This window comes from Pocillopora verrucosa, chromosome 10, assembly GCF_036669915.1.
Source record: "Pocillopora verrucosa isolate sample1 chromosome 10, ASM3666991v2, whole genome shotgun sequence".
Taxonomy (NCBI): Eukaryota; Metazoa; Cnidaria; class Anthozoa; order Scleractinia; family Pocilloporidae; genus Pocillopora; species Pocillopora verrucosa.
This window is the reverse complement of record NC_089321.1, coordinates 2,218,498-2,237,433: the sequence shown is the minus strand read 5'-3', so window position 1 is coordinate 2,237,433 and position 18,936 is coordinate 2,218,498. Positions and strand designations below refer to the sequence as shown.

General features: G+C 39.5%; 2 protein-coding genes across 3 annotated transcripts; one reads left to right on the top strand and one right to left on the bottom strand.

Annotated features, from left to right (window-relative positions):
* Positions 1 to 1,105: 1,105 nt before the first annotated feature.
* Positions 1,106 to 10,422, bottom strand: LOC131791201 (protein AF-10). Its single transcript, XM_059108533.2, has 10 exons — positions 10,174 to 10,422; positions 10,009 to 10,088; positions 8,809 to 8,863; positions 7,894 to 8,003; positions 7,208 to 7,311; positions 6,290 to 6,386; positions 4,771 to 5,828; positions 4,387 to 4,475; positions 2,637 to 3,778; positions 1,106 to 2,288 (listed from the first exon to the last, which is right to left on the bottom strand). Exons 1-10 carry the CDS (start codon positions 10,283 to 10,285, stop codon positions 2,235 to 2,237), a joined length of 2,901 nt encoding a protein of 966 aa, XP_058964516.2. The 5' UTR covers positions 10,286 to 10,422; the 3' UTR covers positions 1,106 to 2,234.
* A 479-nt stretch (positions 10,423 to 10,901) lies between these two features.
* Positions 10,902 to 18,868, top strand: LOC131791141 (RNA-binding protein 45). 2 transcript variants are annotated; one of them, XR_009340755.2, is made up of 3 exons: positions 10,902 to 11,207; positions 13,715 to 14,974; positions 18,324 to 18,868. XR_009340755.2 is itself a non-coding variant. In XM_059108457.2 (2 exons), the coding sequence occupies exons 1-2, from the start codon at positions 10,911 to 10,913 to the stop codon at positions 14,912 to 14,914; spliced, it is 1,497 nt and encodes a 498-aa protein (XP_058964440.1). In that variant the 5' UTR covers positions 10,902 to 10,910; the 3' UTR covers positions 14,915 to 16,941. The 2 variants fall into 2 exon arrangements, 1 of the variants encoding a protein (XP_058964440.1); XM_059108457.2 differs by lacking the exon at positions 18,324 to 18,868 and having other exon boundaries at positions 13,715 to 16,941.
* The last annotated feature ends 68 nt before the right edge of the window (positions 18,869 to 18,936 follow it).

Sequence of the window (18,936 nt, the reverse complement as noted above, 5' to 3'; positions counted from 1 at the left end):
AGAGGAAAATGAGAAAAACAAAAAATCAACTTTGTCAAACTTCTTCGCAAGGTTCAGGGGTGGAACGAAATCTACAAAGGTTCGCAAATTCCGGAAGTAATTAAGACTTTTGCAGTGGCTTAATTTGACATAAATATAAACATTGAACAATGAAAATGGCACAGACTTCTTTGGGTTTCTTACATTTCTTGGCGATATTATTACTTGTTTCTTACTGTTCATGAATGAAATTTGCAAAATGGTTGCATATATTTTATATTTAGACGAAACAATAAAAGTTAAAGTTGATGATGGCATCACCTTCTTGTGTTTTTGATTCGTTGACTGATTTGCGTGTTTGTTGTGTAAATCTATTATTCAGATGGAAGACCACTTACATTGCAAATTAACCAACAAAATAAAGCGCTTTTCGATTTTCGAGAGTCGTGAGACCAAAACTAAAGCGGCCACAACAGCCAATTAGAGCAAGGCAAATATCACGAGGAGCAAATGACAACTCGGAGTAAAAAAAGGAAACCGCCTGAAGCGCGAGCGACCTAGTCGTGATTATGGTTTTAGTTTTGCGTCTTATTGGTTGAGAAGGCGGCGCGAGTTTTCTGGACCAATCATATTGCAGTGCAAAGTATAGGAAAAACAATGTTGTCTTAGATAAATTTCGAAACTTAATTGGAGATTGCCCTATCAAGGAAACCAGACTTTGGGGTCAATGCGCTCCTTGAAACCCGCAGAATAGCCTGCTTGATTTATTTACATGCTCGAAGCAGGATCAAGGTTTTCTGCACGGCAGGACCGGCACGAACAAGCAGGAGACATCTAGGTGCGTTCGCGCTGCACCGCCAACACCATGGTCAAAAATCGAGCCCTGCACAGGGTTCAGAGGATAGGTACACCCTAAGAATTGTCCCCCAAAACAGACATATTTTCCATAATTCTTAAAACCAAAGCAACATCTGTTTAACAGGAAGCTAGGTTTCGGCAGATTCGGACGGTTAAATCATCGAGAACCACGATGACATTCGTAAAGCTATTTTGCATATGTGATCGTTTTTGTTGTAAACGCAAAGTCTCCCAAGTCAAGTTTAAGCGGACCAAAATGTCTAGATAACAACAAACACGAACTACAAGAAGAGTCACGATGAAATATTTATCATCAGCTTTACACATTAAGCAAATGTACACCTCGTCGCATAATATAACTCTCTGAAATCCGTCTCTGCACCACAGAAAGCCGCTAACGAATCAAAACTTTCCAAGCCAATCAATGGCAATTTACGAATTTTGCAACATCTACGTTTTTGGAATAATTATGTGTTAAATAATCAAGCGCATCCAAAACAAAAAACGCGCATCTCTTTAAACAACTTTAAACGAGCACTGCTTCTAAGATTACACTGCGTTTCGTTTTTATCTCTATCTCTGGACAATTTTAGTTGCTAACAATGACCCACCCTTGAGAGAAAGGAAGGGAAAGTATGCGCTAGCAGCTAACTAAAATAGCACTCTCGCATATTAATATAAATAATAATGAAAATAAAACAAATCGAGAGTAAGGCTGCAAGCCATATGCAGTTGAAAGTCTAAAAGCTACGTAAAAACTTTATACAAACGATTTGCAAAACGTGCCACTGCATTCGCTACAACGGAGGTATAATTATTTTAAAAAGGTTCTCTCTCTGATGCACGATCTCGTTGAGACACCTAGAGGCGGACCGTATTGAGGATATTGCTTTCATGAACGCCCTGCGGCGTCTAATGGAACAATAAGGCTAAAATCGGGAAGGGGAAAGGGAGTACGTAAAATTATTTTTAGACCAGGTGCCTTGACTCCAGGAGAAACTTAGAGGATTGACTATAGAACAAAGCCTTAATGGGTGGTCGGTCTCTTCATTTGATCATCCACAATTGCTAGTAACGGGTGGCTGGCCCAGTAACCACTCGCTGTCCTCCCAGTTTTGGCTCCATGAAAATTCGTTTCCATTTCTGTCTGATATTTTCGAACATTACTGAAGTTCTTGATACGCCAAAGCAGCCTTGAACGGCGTGTCAAGCCTTGATATAGGCAGGAGATGTGGAAGCGAGGCCCACTTGAATGACTCACTTTCCACGCATGTAGATACACAATTTAACTTAACGATTTAAATTCGATTTCCACTGTCCTTGAGAAAGACGGTCTTCTCTTCAGTCAGGTGTTGATGCGCCTGCTTACCTACCAGGGAGATCAGGTAATAATGACGTTATCCGTTTCTGGAAGTCTTGTCAGCGTTGGAACCTTTATCCATGTCGAAATACTGAAAGTGAACCGGAAGCAGTACCAACGATCAAGACTTATGGCTGTCGTATAAGTATGGTACGGGCTTAAAAGCAGGCGACATATGAAAAGGTAGAGATTGGATTCAATCTTGTACTCGGGCATTGCACTTGTTAAATGATGGATCGCAAAAAACTTCAAAACGTGGTGAGTAACGAATATGACAAGCGAGCTACAAGCGAGTGTGTCACTGGTGTTCTTACCACATTTTAGGGAGGGGGGGCCCCTCACAAAACAGATGAAAAAGGGTTTAGTATCAAGGTTGTAAAATTTAGTGCTCAATTTCACCAGAAGTCAGTCGAACGAGTAAGATTAGTCACCTACGTACCTGAGAACGCTCCTTAGGGCCTGTCTGATTGTTGTCCAACGAGACCATCGGAAGAGGGGCCAAATGCGTGGTCTTCATCATATCCACACGAGCCCCGGTCCTTGGATCACTGAATGTCAAAAACCCTGGGTAGCCGGGAAGCGAGAGCGACTGAGTCGCGAACTGCTGAGCAGGTACTGTGCCTGGCAACAGCTTCTGGGCCTGAACCTGCTGTGATACCAGCTGTGTTTTATCGTGGCTGAAGGCGGCATTCTGGCTGGACAAGCGATGCATATCATCTCCCTGTTGGATCAGTTGCAAGAGCACTTTTTGGTTGGCTGTCTGCTGTGTCTGAGGAAACGATGGCGCTGCAAACGCCTGACTCGTAGATAATGGCTGAGGAAGAATAATTTTTTGCTGAGGTTGAAAACGCGACTGCAACTGCTGTTGCTGTTGTTGTTGTTGTTGTTGTTGTTGTACCTGTTGTGTTGTTTTTGAGGTAGGATGAACAGGTGCAATAACCTGTGACATCAAATTCACCTGCGCTTGTTTCTGCTGCTTTTCTTTTTCCTGCTGAGCTAAAAGTGTTTGAGGAGGCAGTGCTGTTTTTACCGCCGTCGGGACAAGCAAACTACTTGCCTTCACCGGCTGCTTCTGAAAGGACGGCGAGGACGAAGACGTACTTAGCGCAGTGTTCAAATTTGTCTCTGGACCTTTCTTTTGCTGTTCTTTGTTCTTTCCACCTTTCAAATCCCCATTTGATATTTTAGGTATTTCCTTCTCTCCAACGCTGCCATTCACTGGTTTAACACTAGAACTCAGAGGGACCTTACCATCCTTAGTGCCCGGAGAGACATCCCTTTTGGGTGCCCCATCTGAGCCAGCACTTACGGACCCTCGCGGACCATAATTGCTCGGTGTGGTTTTGGTATCAGTGGACAAGGCACCTTGCGTTACAGTTGTCACGCCAGGACCACTCACAGCAGGTTGCCTCGCGTTAGATGGCGTGACCGAAGAGCTTGTGTTTGTGCAAGACATGGGAGTGGCCAGCCGGGCATTAACTTGTAATAACTGGTTTTTCCGGTTTGTTAGGGTCGACAGACGTTCTTCGAGGCGTGAATTGTCGGCTTTAAGCTGATGCAGGCTGGACATCAGAGACGCAACTATGAAGCAGAGAGAAGAAAAAAAATAGTGGAGTGTTTAAAAGAGAAAACTACTGTTTGAATCTCTCGATTCAAAAGTTCCTGTCGAAGGGTATTCCATGGATGATTGTTGTCGTAGCCGTTGAAAGCAAACAAAGAAACAAACAAAAACAGGAATAAAAACCATGCGGAAACTGATCAAGGCCCGACTCTATACCAAGATCTACGGCTTAATTTATCCAACATGATCATACTTTTTATGTTGTCTATCTCTGAGAATGAACTCTTCTACGCCTTACCATTAGTCTTCATATTACCCACTCTGTTGTCTTAACAACGATACTAGCAAGAAAAATTTGATTGACTATCAGGAGCTTCTAAAATCGGTGATCATTCGATTCAAAGGTAATACTGCAAAGAGAAATTAGAAGCCAGTCACTCTTAGGGTTATAGGTTGAGTGTTTCATTTTGTGGTAACAATTCCTTCAGCCTGTGGGACAAACTTCATTTGTTTGCATCCTTTTAGCAAGAGGAGGGACGCGCGAGGCGAACGCGAAAGACAACACACGCGCGAGAGGCGCATGTCTCATTCGTTGCGTTCTCCATTAGGTATCGCTTCATATACTTACCATCATACTGTGACGCTTGCTGCATGAGAAACTGGGCTCCCTGTTCCCACTGATATTCCAGAAGTTCTTCTAAGCTTGTTGGGAGTTGTCTGTGTTAAAAAAAACGGACACCCGTTGAAAGACACCCATACCCTAGTGCTACGGCACCACTTATCAATCATCGTCCGGGGGGTGGGGTGGGGTTGTGAGTTGTGTGTTAGAAAAATATATTTTTTTAAGGGGGAAGGGGCACAAGGGAACGGAGGAGGGGTCTCAGTCAGTTTGAGGGGGGGGGGGGTCCTATCGAAAATTGACCTCTAATAGAAAAATTCTCCAACTCCCCACATGACTAAATAATGAAACTAAGACCTGCTACGAAAAATAGAAATTGAAGTGGCCACTTACAAAGGTCCTTGATTCACATTATTGTTTGGTGGCCGTTGTACATGGCCGTTCTCCAGAAGTCCTCTGTTTCGTGGTTGTGGGATCGTGTATGTGTTCGGACTTGGAATCCTTGGACCATTCTGACGTACACTTGCTCCCTGGGTGTTGCTCGGAAGCACATTCTGATTAGAAAAGGTTGGCAACGATGGAGCAGATGCTGACGCCCCGAGGTTGTCCTGAGGAAACGTTGATGGAAATGCTGTATTTAAAGGCGATGTCACTGTATTCGAGGAAGAAACTGGCGTTCCATTCTTGCGACTTACTGAGGACGTGTTCGGTTTTTTCTTTAAGGGAGGCCTACCAACTTTTCTCTTGGGTTCATCTCCACTCTTGGGTGCAGCCCGTTTCTTAGCCTGAGTATTACCCACCACAGTCTGTTTGATTGTTTGTTTAGGCACAATTGCTTCTTTTGGTATATCTGTGTCCATTTGTTTTGCTATCTCAGGTACTAGTACACTGGTAGAAGGTTGTGGAATGTCCTGCAACTGAGAAGATACAGATTTGGGCAGCATCTCTGGGCCAAGAACTCCCACCGGTCTTAGGATAGGGTCCTTTGTGGCAGCCACTGCAATGCTGGAGGTACCACTCTGAACAGGCAGAGTCGGCAGTGGTACAACTCCAGGCACTGGCAACTGGATAGGACTATTGGCAGTTATACTGTTTAGTGGTTTCTGTGTCTCTATGGTTGTCTTAGAATTACTGGGTGACTCTGTAGGTGTCTTAACAGTAGAAGGTTTTCTTCCTCTTTGTTTAGGAGTGGAAGGCTGACTTGACGAACTGGTGGCATTGCTGTCAGGCTTTGGTGATTGTTCAGTAGATGTAGCAGTGGGACCAGTGGACAACCTTGGTTTTGGAGTTTTCTTTTCTTTTTCTTTTTCTTTGTCAATCTTTGGTTTTTCCATGCTGTCTCTGTCTTTATTGTCTTTGCTCTTTGTATCTTTTTCCTTGATATCTTTGTCCTTTTCTTGAATCTTGATCGTTTTTTCTGCAGGTTTACTGTTGAACAGAACACCTTTAGCCTGTTAAAAAATGAGACACTACATGTGAGTAAAAATAAATGTTACATTATCTACTGTAGTTTAAAACCAACGTCAGGCCGATGTTGATTTGTACTTTTCTTGTTTTTACCAACTTTTCTTTCTTGTAAAAAATACCCTAATCCTTCTTAAAGAAATACACAAATTAAACTAGTCTGATTCCCCAGGATTTGTCAGGCTTTCTCGACAGCTTACCAGAACCAATGTATTTTGGGTTGCTATTCCCTCCTCCTCCCTGCCCTATGACAAATATTGGGTTAGTTGTGTATTCTTCCACTGGTAAGCAGTGAGACAAATGTGACTGAATGCCACTCACAAGGTTTTCATGGCTACCCACTTCACTTTAATGCAGTCCCCAACCTCCAATGTCTGATCCACCCACCCACCCCCCTTCTCCTCGAAAACAAACAAACAAACTTGATCAAACAAAACTCCTGCATTACCCTTTTGTTCCAGTGGAACTGGCAGTAACCAACATACTTGACTGTAGGGCCTGACTGGCCATCATTTTCCTCGCACAGCAATCCAGAACTCTGTGCACTGAAATACAACCAAAAACAAGAAATTATTCAATTAAAAGGGTATCACCTATTCAGTATTTTGCTCATCATCAAAAGAGTCTGGTTAGCTCTTGATTCCATTAACCCTTTAACTCCTGAGATCTGATTGTTAATTCTCCCCTCTAGCTGCTACATCTTCCTCCTCTAGTACCTCAATTACTAGAAATTGGTGTTAAATCAAATTATCAATAAAGGGCAAAATTACTGAGCGCTGATTGGTTGAGAGAGAGGGCATTTTTTTCTTAATCGAGGGCATTTTTAGTAATCAAGAGAGGGCATGATTACCTGTTAATGATTGGCTAATCCGTTGCATAGCAACCGTTCGTTTCGATTGGTCAGTTCAATTTGATTGATGATTTGCCGTAGCGCTAAACAGGCTTCCCAGATAAAAATAGACTGCGCGCGTGATTTTCCTTCGTATAAATTTTGCCCTTTATTGATAAACAAGTAATCCCATGAGACCTCGTACTATTAAGGATTAATTGCACTTGAGTTTTCAAAATTTTGGAAAATTTTGAAAACTCTCGTGCAATTAATCCTTAATAGTACTTGGCCTCATGTGATTACCTATACATAACAACTTCTACTTGATAATTTTGAGTATTCTCATGACCTGTTTCCTGAATGAAATATGGATATTATGAGGAGAAGTTACATATCAATCACCTCTAGGTATAAAAGGGTTCGGAGGATGGTGCAAGGTTTCTTAACTAATCAATAGACAAAGAGCAGCAAAACCACTGCAAATAAGAAATTGCCCTCAAAACTCTACCATAAATTGTGTGAAACTAAATGGTTTACCAAGTGACATGAAAAGCGTGTCTGCATCCTGTCCTGTTACAGCTCATGCAAGCTCCATGAGCTGTCTTACTTTCTCTTCCTCTCTCTTCACAAATGTAACATGTCTGATGAGAAATGCAGATTACAGTAGTTATTCGTAAATACACAATACTGGTATCAGCATCTATGATAACACTGAGTCAAATTTAACAGGTATCTGAAGCATTGTCAAAGAAGGCCAAGCTATGTTTTTTTTTTTTGCTTTACTGCCAAACTTGTGCACATGCATGCCAAAGAATGAAAAGGGCAGATACAATGTTTTACATGATGAACATTTTGAATTATCAGAGGTTCACTTTCCTTTTAGTTTTGCTATAGAATGGTTAGAAATGGGTGATGAGTTCCCTGCTGACCAAAATTTATATAAAACACAAGTATGAGAGAAAGTGCCCTGAGTTGGTAAATGTGGTTTTTTTTTTTTAACAAAAGGCAGGTTGAGCCAAAGCCTTTCCTTTCCTTAGAAGTGAATTTACAATCTCTCTGACTGCTATTCTTACACATAGATCAAAACCACATTGTACATGTATATCTCCCAGCTGAAAATCAGTTCAATTTTCAAGACTTGTCTGCCTAACAGCTTATTAAAACTGCTGGTGGAGAATGTGAAGCAACACTACAATGAGCAAAAAGGCCAACAAATCCATTACCTTGCAGAAGCGATCATGAGGAACAGATGCCAAAATGATTGGTTCCATGGTGGAAACATTTCCAAATCTCACTTCAGGAATGTAGAGAGCACAGACAACATGAGCCCAGCCTACAAAATAAAACTTGGATTTAAAAAATTCAATTCATCTACATTGATGATTTTTGTGACTGAGCACTTAAAAAAGCGTATATGTGTGTCTGACTATCCTGCTTCTGAGCGTACGAAAAGCATCTGTGCAGTTAACATATACATGAGTGGTACTGTAGGTGAGAGAATGAAACAGTTCTAAAAAAGACCAATGTTGTGTGTAATGACTGAAATTCCAACTTTGGCTTTGGCTCTTCAAATGTCACTCACTACAATGAGCTAAAAGTAGGAAAGAGCACGAGGGAAAAAAGGGAGAAAGGAAAAGCAAATTAAAGTGAGATGACTTTCCCAGGACTTCTCTCACCTCAGACCACATGATCAGATGCTATATGTAGTAATGTGTAACAGTACAATCTCTTCACGTGATGAGGACTTAAAGCACAGGTGTCAAAATGTTAAATTACATAATATCATTGACAATAACTCTTACTTGTGAGACAAACAATTGAATGCTCTTAAATCTAGAAATCCAATGGATGACAAACACATCTTTTAGAACAAATGACCTATTTTATATCATTTTTATTTTAACCCTTTCACCTCTAAGAGTGACTAACATCTAATTTCTCCTTGCAATATCTCCCTTGAATTAAACATAAAGGTCACAAGAATAAAAGAAATGATCACAAACTAATGAAGCTCTTGATTGTGAAACAAATTCTCCTCCTCAGCACCTTAAGAAATGTGTGATGAACAGTATGGAGAATATGTATAGTGATATTAGGGTGTAAAGGGTTAAAAGTTACTAAGTGGACTACAAATTTACCTCCAGTATCTGTTCTTTTAAGAGCACCTTCTTTATATGGACACAATTCACATTTCTGCAATTAGACAAATTTGATCAAAGTTAACAGTATAAATGACTGTGTAAAAAGTGGTGGTGAGATAGTGCATATAAGTTTGAAATCAAGACATTTCACTATTAACCTAGGACTCTCTCAATATGTAGGGTCTGGGCAAACAGAAATAGCTGGTTCTTTCCCACTCAAACAAAAAATGAATGTTTGTAACTAGCTTATGTAAACATGTCTAGAAGTATTGCTCTCTGTTTTCTTTGCCCTAAAGACCAAAAACTGCCTTCAGCCATCCTTTACAACATTTGGACGCTCAGAACTTACATGTTTTTCCTGGTAGCCCTCAATGAGGCCTGAAAATTGATTTTCAGGACACAGAGGAAAGGGCTGTTTTGCTAGCAATTGGTTCTCTTGCTCTCCAGAACTGAAATCCTATTGGTTAGTTGTGACTTAGATTCATTTAAAGATTGTGAGTTTTCAAAATTCCCTAGATAAAGATTCACGTACACATGTACAGTTTGTCAATTTCCAGTATCTTCAAATTTCAGTTTAATTCTTAAGCGCAAATTATCAATAAGCAAAAAACCCCAATCAATCTAAATGGAAAAAATGATGAATAGGACTTCAAAAATCAAATTTAAATGAGCTACAGAAGTGTTTGACGATAGAAAACAACAATGTAAGGTGACGAGAAACCTATTTCTTTCTTAGCATTTAGCAAGTGCTCTGTACATTACAGAAAAAATACAAAACAATGTAAGGTGACGAGAAACCTATTTCTTTCTTAGCATTTAGCAAGTGCTCTGTACATTACAGAAAAAAATACAAAACTTATGAAAGATTTTTTTCCTCAAAACCAAGTGGTTAAGCCTCTAAAATCTGCAATGTCTAAAAGTTAGGCCCTGCAAAAATGAAATAGTACTTCGACCGTACCCTGATAGCTAACCTGCAAGTGCAAACTGAACGATCAGCATGAAATCTACAACCTGCGTGTCGAGTCACGCTATCTTGTAAACACGACCTTCGTGACAGTTTTATTGAGAGAAATTTACGCGCTAAATCAGACAAAAATTTGGTTAGGAAATGAGAATAAACCTATTCTGTACCAGCTGAAAGCTCCACATCTGTTTTAGGAGCTGTCAAGTGTTCATAGACTAATATAAGCAGCTTACCACTCGAGCGATTCTTTCCTGCGATTCGCATTTCCGACAAAACCACGGTCCTTTAGGAACTTGCACGATGCCATAACATGCTGATGATTAATAAATGCACAGCCATAAATCATCAAAAAAGATTCAAATCTTGCAATGAATCCTCTAAAGGTAAGTTGTATTTACCCTGATGAACGGCAACATTGCAGCCATGGCCGTCACAGTACACCAGTGGGTTCTCATCCCATCCTCTTTCGTCCGAACAAACGCAACAACCACCTATCATCTCTTTTACCATGTTTAGCAGTTTCGAAGATTTTGAACCCCTGTAAGGAGCGTTTCTGACCTGGACTACACCGAATCAGGCATGCGGGAGACAAAAGAACCGCGTTAGAGTTCGAGTTTGGTTCCCAAAACTAAAATGGACGCGCTCGACGCGCGAGGCTCCACATGTGCTTGGTGCGGCTGCGTTAATGGTAGTTGCGCTGACCGCTAAGGAATCACTACAATATTCTTAGACTTTCCCTTGAAGCACTAACGTAGTACAAAGTATCAATTCAATAATAAGTTATCGAGTCTAATTATTTTCGGCTTACACTATTGCCCGTCCATTCATTGCCTTTTTGATACTTCCTTGTCCCTCAATTCCTAATTTGACGAGGAGGGGATCAAAATTGTCGTTATCGTTAACGTTGCTGCCACACGGAATTATCTAAATTTACTTTGAATTCTTTTTCGTTAAAATACAGGGATGAAACTTTTCCACCTTACTTTCTTTCTGCTATCGAGAATCGCTTATCCCCTTACTCTCCCCTCCCCTTGCATAAGAATCACTTCGGAGAACTGGGGCGAACCAAAACGCGGAACTGCTCATTTCCCACGAGGCAGTTCGCGTCACGGCTGCTGCTTTCAAAGCTTTCAAGATGGCTGTGAGTAACCAACAAAGTATGGATACGGGCTCAATTTCTAGCCGTGTAGACGTGGACAGCCCGCCTTTTTCGCGTATTTTCATAGTCTGTAGTAAAAAGCACTCGTCGGAAGACATGAGAGCCGCATTCGAACAATTTGGCACCATTGAAGATATCTGGGTTGTGAAGGACAAACAGACGAAAGAAAATCGTGGCGTGTGTTACATAAAGTTCGCCAAAGCGTCTTCGGCAGCTCGAGCTTGCGAAGAAATGGATGGAAAAATTATTGCAGATGATCCTAAACCAATTAAGGTACGTTTTGATTTTGACAGACTCAGATTTCAAACAAATCATCTCTTGTCCCCTTATGTTGAAGTTTGTATTGAAGTTTGTTCTATCGTAAGCATCCTAACATCCCACTACTAATTACAAAATGCCATGTGCTAGAACTTAAACCTGTTCTTTGGGAGCTTTCAAAGCGTTTTTCTTGGTGTTACGGTTGATAATATGCATTTATAGCTGAAACTGTTTCTTATTCGGGTTTTTACAATAAAGAACTCAGTCTAATATTTTCCTTGCTAGAAATAGTGATGGATGGATCAGAGAAAGGGAAGCAGAGTTATTGTCTAAATCGAATGCTTTCAAAAGCTTTCAATTATTTATGTTACATGACCACTTTTTTGCCGTAAGCTAGGAAACAGGTCTATGTAAGAACATATCTATTTGGTCAGATCTTTAGCGATTGCTTTGTTTGATGAGATTTTCTTCCGTAAAATTGGTTTTGGCACGTATTGTTTTTTTTATGTCACCCTAAACATCTCTGTAGGGTGTTTCAACGTGGATAAGTGAAAAACATGTACCTTTCAAGCATGAATATTTCACGATCTCCTATTAACTTCATAATTGGCCAAATATTATCATATGCTTATCGCAAACTTCTTTATCAGGGATTTCAGCGAGACAGAAACGTCATCTCTTCTGTAAACTTTAATTGCGTTTGGACAATCTTGAGTTATATTTTGGATAAATTTACAAAATGCCCCTACAGACTCCAAGAGCTCTTTGTTCATCTCACCAAGAGAAAGTTGTTAAAAATTGATAGGAAATAGCTTGTTCTTGCTTTAGTGTTTTTGAGTGACGTGAAATCTTGATAAGGTGAAGCTTCTAAAACTAATTTTTCCTTAATTTTCAAAATGAAATTTTGATGAGTGCATCAAAAATGTCTGTAACATTAATTAAAAGGTTTACTTTCAAGATAATCTTTATATTTTCAATCTTTGAAAAGTTGGGTTTTTTTGTTTGAAAGGTGCTATATGGAAAGGTTGGTTGTTATGTAAACATAACAGAACATTTTTTCCCCATAGTAAGACAACTTTTGAAAGGTTTTCACTTTCTTCTGGGCTTTTATGAGAGTCAATTAAGTTCATATCACTAATTGCTTCTTTCAAGTCCAGGTTTTGTTTCTAACATGGAAAAAAGCAAAATTGCTCATTAGGTGTTTGAAAATTATATGAGTGTCACTGAATTTGCAGATGGCACCCAACAGTGGTTATTTATATTTCATGTCCTCATGAGAAGAGGAATTTTTAGTATTAGTTTCCTTCGTTTATGTTTGATGGCAAACAATTAGTTTATTATTGAAACCTATCGGGTATATGAAAATATTTTAATGCTAAACTTGTAAACTAATTTTGTATTTGTAGTATTTTGTGTACTTGTACCAAAATTGTAGGTGCACATTACAATAACAAGCCTTTTTTTCTTGTTCAATCCTATATCTTTCTTTCAACATAAGAGGAGATTATGTAAATGCTGTTGAAGATTTAGGATTTTAATATGTCTTTCACCTTAGGGTCTTACAATATCTCTCATCAGCCAATATTTCTTCATTAAGCAAATTTACATGGTTTGCATCAAGTTTCTTCAAATGGTAATTAGTCAGTATGCCAGTAAGATTAAAATTGATTTTTCTCTTAGTGCCAGTGATTCTTTTTTTTTAAGTACTATCAACTCTTGGTTTATTGAAATATTAAGTGAACCTCTTTATGGCATTGTCCATTAGCCTCTCAAACAATGGTTTTTTGTAGGACTTACCAGTGCTGTATTTTTTTCAAATGAATTGAAGATCAGAAAAAAGATTTTTTATTTATGGATGTGTTATATACCCTGTGTGAAATAAGATGTTATCACAGCTCACTGCCTAAGGTACTGCCCTAGGAGTGAGATGAGGGATCAGGGTTTGTCGCTAAGGGCCAGCTGCCTTCAAAATTGGCAGGATGGAAAAATGGTGATGGCTGGTTGGACTTTTGGTCAACAATTCCTCAGTAAAGCACAAAGGGCTTTTCTGAGGTTGGAAATAAACAAAGTTTATTGTGAAAAAAAAATTGTAATTGGAACCTTTATAAACAAATGAATGTATCAAAAATGTTTTACAATTATTTTTAAAAAGATATAAACTTAATTAAAAAGGTACACATTCTTTTGGGAGTGCTTTGCCCAGATTTTACCTTGACCCTTTCACTCCCACAAGTGATCAAGACAGAATTTCTCCTTACAATATCAATACAATATCAAGCAGGCAGGTGATGAGAATAGAGAAGAATATCAATCGTGGGATTATTAGTTGATCCAATACCAAATTCTCTGAACTAGCATCATAAGAGTTGTATGGCAGATAGTAAGGAGAATTACTAATTAGATCTTGGGAGTAAAAGGGTTAATCTGTCACTTATACAAAGAAACTGGCACTCTAGATCTCTAGAATTCAACCTTTCTTGCTTCTCACCTAATAAGAACATTTTTTATTATTTTGTTTTTAGGCGATGATTGCCCAGTCTAAAGGTTCAGGCTCTAAAACAGATTTTCATGATGAAACAGCACTGACCCGTTTATTCATCATCTGTCCAAAAGAGTACACAGAGGATAACTTACGTCAAAAATTCCAGGACTTTGGGGAGATAGAGTATGTCCAAATTGTACGTGACCATAAAACTGGTGAAAACAAAGGTTTTGGATATGTTAAGTTCAGGAAGTCATCTGCAGCAGCTGTTGCACTTGAGAACTGTGACAAGACTCTTAAAGCTGTTTGGGCTGAGCCCAAATCAGCTAAAATTGCCAGAAATGCAGCAGCTGCAGCAGCAGCCATGCAATCTACATTAATCCCACACAATCCATTTCTAGAGGTAAATAATTACCCTCAGGCTGCGGCAGCACCAGTCAGCAGCCATACAGTCAGCATGAATGTGAATAATGCTGCATCGCTTCAGGGAGTTGCAGATTACTATGGAACTCAAAACCCTGTAGCAGCAGTTGCAGAGTCTATTACAACGTCACATACCCCCACCAGGCTGTTTGTTAAAGTGTCCCCTATGATAGGGGCAGAGCAATTATCGCGCTTGTTTGACATCATTCCTGGTATGCAGATGTGCGATTTGAAGCGGAATTATGGCACTGGAGAATCTAAGGGCTTTGCTTATGTCACATACAACTCTGTAGGATCTGCAATCTATGCTAAGGAAAAACTCAATGGGTTTGAATACCCATTGGGCTCAAAGCTTGTGGTAAAATATGCGGAAGATCCTCCTGGAATGCGCAGTAATGGTACAGGGCAGGGTAGTGACACAGCTTTTCAGATTCAGTCGCACGGCTCTAAATCATCTCTCACTGGTGGCTCATATGCAGTGGACTACTCTACTGCTGTCTACACTTCAGCAGCTCTTCCAGCACCATCTCCTTTGGCAGATCCAACCTCTGAGGTTGTTTCAAGACTGTTTATTGTTTGTCAACCAGCCCCACCACCAGAAAGTGCCCTTAAGGATGTCTTCAGCAGGTTTGGGAACCTGATTGATGTGTGGATGATGAAAGATCGTAACTTTGGTTATGCCAAGTTCGCAAGCAAGGAGTCTGCAGATGCAGCCATTGAAGGAATGCATGGCCATGAAGTTCTTGGTATGAAGTTGAAGGTGATGCATGCTGATCCACCCAAGTCAGAAGCGTCCAGAAAACGACCTCGCACATGATGTTAGAACAGCAGAATTACACAACTAGCATTTTCGTCCTCACAGACTAAGGTATCAAAGGTAATGTAGAACCTGTTTCTTCATGTTTATTTCCTATGCAAGACACCCCTTTTGGTTTATGTCATGTGGCAATCAACTTGTAGAACTGAGTTAAAACAACATTGAGCACAGATAGCAAGCTTTTCCTCATTTTCAAGCACACATGCTCCACTGCCACTGGAATTGCTTTGTTTGACAATGGGAAAGACACTGGACTTGATGGACTGGTTTTACAGACATGAAGAACTGGATTACAGGGAACTTGACTATATATCACATGTTATTTGGAACTTATGGACTGAACTTCACGGGAGACATGGGACATACAGACTGCATCAAGAAAGATATGGTTCTTGGGGACTGTATTTCACAGAACAATGACGGCAAGACTCTACATCAACCAAAGTTGTGGAACTGTCTGTGTAATGTTATACTGGTAGGAAGGTAGTTTGGAATTAAAGTTGCATATGAAGTGTAAAGCAAATCCAAAGATCAGTTAAGGTAGCATAGTTACAAATCTAAGAGAACTAAAAAACTTTGAAGTCTCTGTTTAAAACTTTAACTCTTTACACCTTAACATTAGTATGCACATTCTCCATACTGTTCTCTTTACATTTCCTGTGGTACTGAGAATGAGACTTTGTTTAACGATCAGTAGATTCTTTAGTCAGAGATCATTCTTAGTTATTGTGATCTTAAAGTTTAGATGTTAGTCACTCTCAGTGGTTAGAGGGTTAAGACAGATCTGTCTTCAGTCATAAACTAGGAACTTGATGGCCTGGTAATGGTTCAGATTTGTTTCCACTGTTTCAGTGGGTTTTGAGTTGCATTCATGTGCATGTGTAGGGTTTTTTCCCTAACTGACCCTACAGAAAGTCTGTCCACAGAATCTTTTCAGTGAGACTCTTTTCATTTCTTTTAAGGAATATGTTTTTTATCAGCATTTACCTGTATAAGGGTCACTAATACGTCCTCGCAATAAACATTACTTCTTAAGTTTCTTAAGTTGTATACCTCTAGGATGCTTAGTAAGGCAAATGGTCTTGTTAAAGTTACACAAAGAAAATTTCTTTGCATTCAAGATTTGTGTCATCAAGTACTTAATTGGTTTTTCCTTAGTCATTTCATTTTTTATGATTCATTTTGTCTCGTCTTCAAAATTATTAAGAGTTCTGAGAATAAATTAACCCTTTAACTCCCAGATCAAATTTGTAATTCTCCTTATTGTCAACCATAAAATTCATATAATGTTAGTTCAGAGAATTTAATAGTGGATCATTTAATTATCCCCAAGTTGATATTTTTCTTTGTTCTCATCTCTTATCTGGTTGATATAGTATTGATATTGTAAGGAGAAATTCTGTCTTGGTCACTCATGGGAGTTAAAGGGTTAACAAAGATATTGTGGGTTTTAGGTACTAATCTAACAATTTCAATTTATCTCGAGTCACAAAACAAATGAAATATGGTGTTTCCACTCATTGGTTTATACAAGAATGCTGGAAATTTTTTAGTGTTTTACAGTTTAAGTTTTTGATGAAATTCTTTAGTTGAGTTCCTAAAAGGGATTTGGTATCCAAAATTTAGATAAATTATTTTCACTGTTTTGAAGTTTGTTGAGCAAGAAGAGAGGAAGCAGCTTGGTACATTGGCCTTGTGGGTATGGCTTGCTTCGTTTCTTCATGTTTGACGTTGACCAAGGCAAAATTACAGGCCGTTTGTAGGTTATAAACATATTAATCTGGTGATAAAAAAACATGTTAGCCGCGTCCTACTCTCTCGTTGTAAAAATTGTGGTTTTCAGAAGGTAACGTTTTCGTAGTTCACAAGAAGGTTAATGTCTAGGTGCAAAAACTAACGTCAAAAAGGTGTTTTACGTGTTGTACACAGCAGAGTTATCTTAAAACATTATTTGCTAATACGTGACTTACGTTTACAGAGGTATCATTTGTGAAACATGGCAAAATAAATTTTATTGGTCTGTTTTACTGGTAAAGTTTTTTTTTTTAGGTAAAAGCCTTAAAACAATTTTTAGGGTTTTCACATCTTAGGTTTCTTTTTTAAGCCTTAACATTTTAGCATCAATTTGCAAATTTTCTATAATATTCTCCATACATTTCCTAAGGACAACGAGAATTTTTCTAAAATCAAGAGCCTCTGTAATTGGTAATCATTTCCTTTTTTCTTGTGACCGTAATACAGGGTTGATATTGTAGGGGAGAAATTACACGCTGATCACTCCTAGCGTTTCAAGTGGTAAGACTTAGATACTCATAACATGATCACAACCTTCACTCCACTGAGATATAAACACACTTACACGAGTTGGCTTGCCGACCGTCCATGTGCAGATGTATCTATATCTTTACCGGGCTCAAAACTTACTATCACTCTTATTCTATATACAAACATGACGCTATCGACATTGTTGATCCTAGCAGTATGCAGGACGCATGTCATACGAACTTCGTAATAGACCTCGCTCACCGTAGAGTCTCTGTGGCTCAGTGGTACAGCATCGGAGCGCGGAATCTGAAGGTCTGTGGTTCGATTCCTCATAGGTACTCAGAATTTTTTCTTTGTCCCACGCTCGTGACAAGCCGAAAAAATCTTTCTCTAAGAATTATGATGTTACTTAAATATTTAAAGATGTATCATAGCCAGGTAGCATTTCGAGCGATGTGATTAGAGACAGGAAAACTCACTACACGACACCACAGTGCGCCGGATTGGCGCGGAGTGATGTTTTAGGTTTGGACTATGACCAGTCGAAAGGAGCCGTGAACGAGAATAGTGAAGCAAAAACAATTCACAACGGGGAAAAAATCTTGGTGCCCGAGTGCATGTGACTTTGTAGATTGTTTGTTTTATATTGAGTAAGTTAAGTAAAATTATCCTAAGAAGAAATGCAGTTCATTTAGCCTGCGTAGCTAGCGGTTTTGTGTCCCCCCTGGAACGTTCAGCATCTCTACTGTCGTTATTTTCATACCCGAAAAAACTGCGAGATACTGGGCCGCAGTCCTCTTTGTCCTCTTAAAATTTCTACCTTTAAGTCATGTCTTTTTCTTAGGAGTGCTAAACGGGCTGTCTGACGATTTTTTGCATCGCGAGGAACTTAGTACTAATCTTTTCAAGTTTTTAACTTCCAATCTGTTGAGATCTACATGCGTTATCATGCTTGTTTCTTTGTGTTTTATCTCCCCTTTTGTCGTGTTATGCTTGAGGACGATAGTACGGGAGCTTCCACCCAAGGTGTCTCCAGGCTACACCTATCGATCCCCCACCCCCCTTGCTACGTCCTTGATGTTAACGAACACAGGGACATTTCAGCGAAGTGAATTCAAGTGATTTGTTTTCTTTGTCTTACCAGGAGAAGAGAAAAACGAAGCCGTGATGTAGGATGATGTGCAGCAAGTCAGAATGAAACAACAAAGCGCTTTCATTGCCTCGTCTACACATCGGAAATCGCATTTCCAGATTCTTATTTGAATGAAACTATATTGACGAAGAAGGCGGCTCGTACGAAACGGAAAGAATGAGAAGCAGTACAACTGACACAACTCCTTCTTGAGGACGTGATATCGCTGTACAATGTGAATGGATTCGTCTTTAAGGAAAACACTTGGATATATACCCTGGCTAAAAGGATGAATAGTTTTACTGTGAGAGAAGTTTTGAATTGAGTGTCGATAAACCAAAAGACCAATCAGAGCAAAGGTTGACATCATCGTTAACCAATGAGAACTCAAAGTAAAAACAGGCAACCTGCTTAAAACGCGGGAAAACACGAGTGACCAAGTTGGGACTAGTTTTAGTGTTGCATTTGATTGGTTGAGATGGTGGCACGAGTTTTCTCGACCAATCATAGAGCAAAGCTATCCAGAATCGCTTTCGATACTCAATTTAAGACTGCCTTATCTACCATGCAAGCAGGTTTCCCGACTGTAGACAACTGATTAAAGATATATGGATTGCCTTGTATC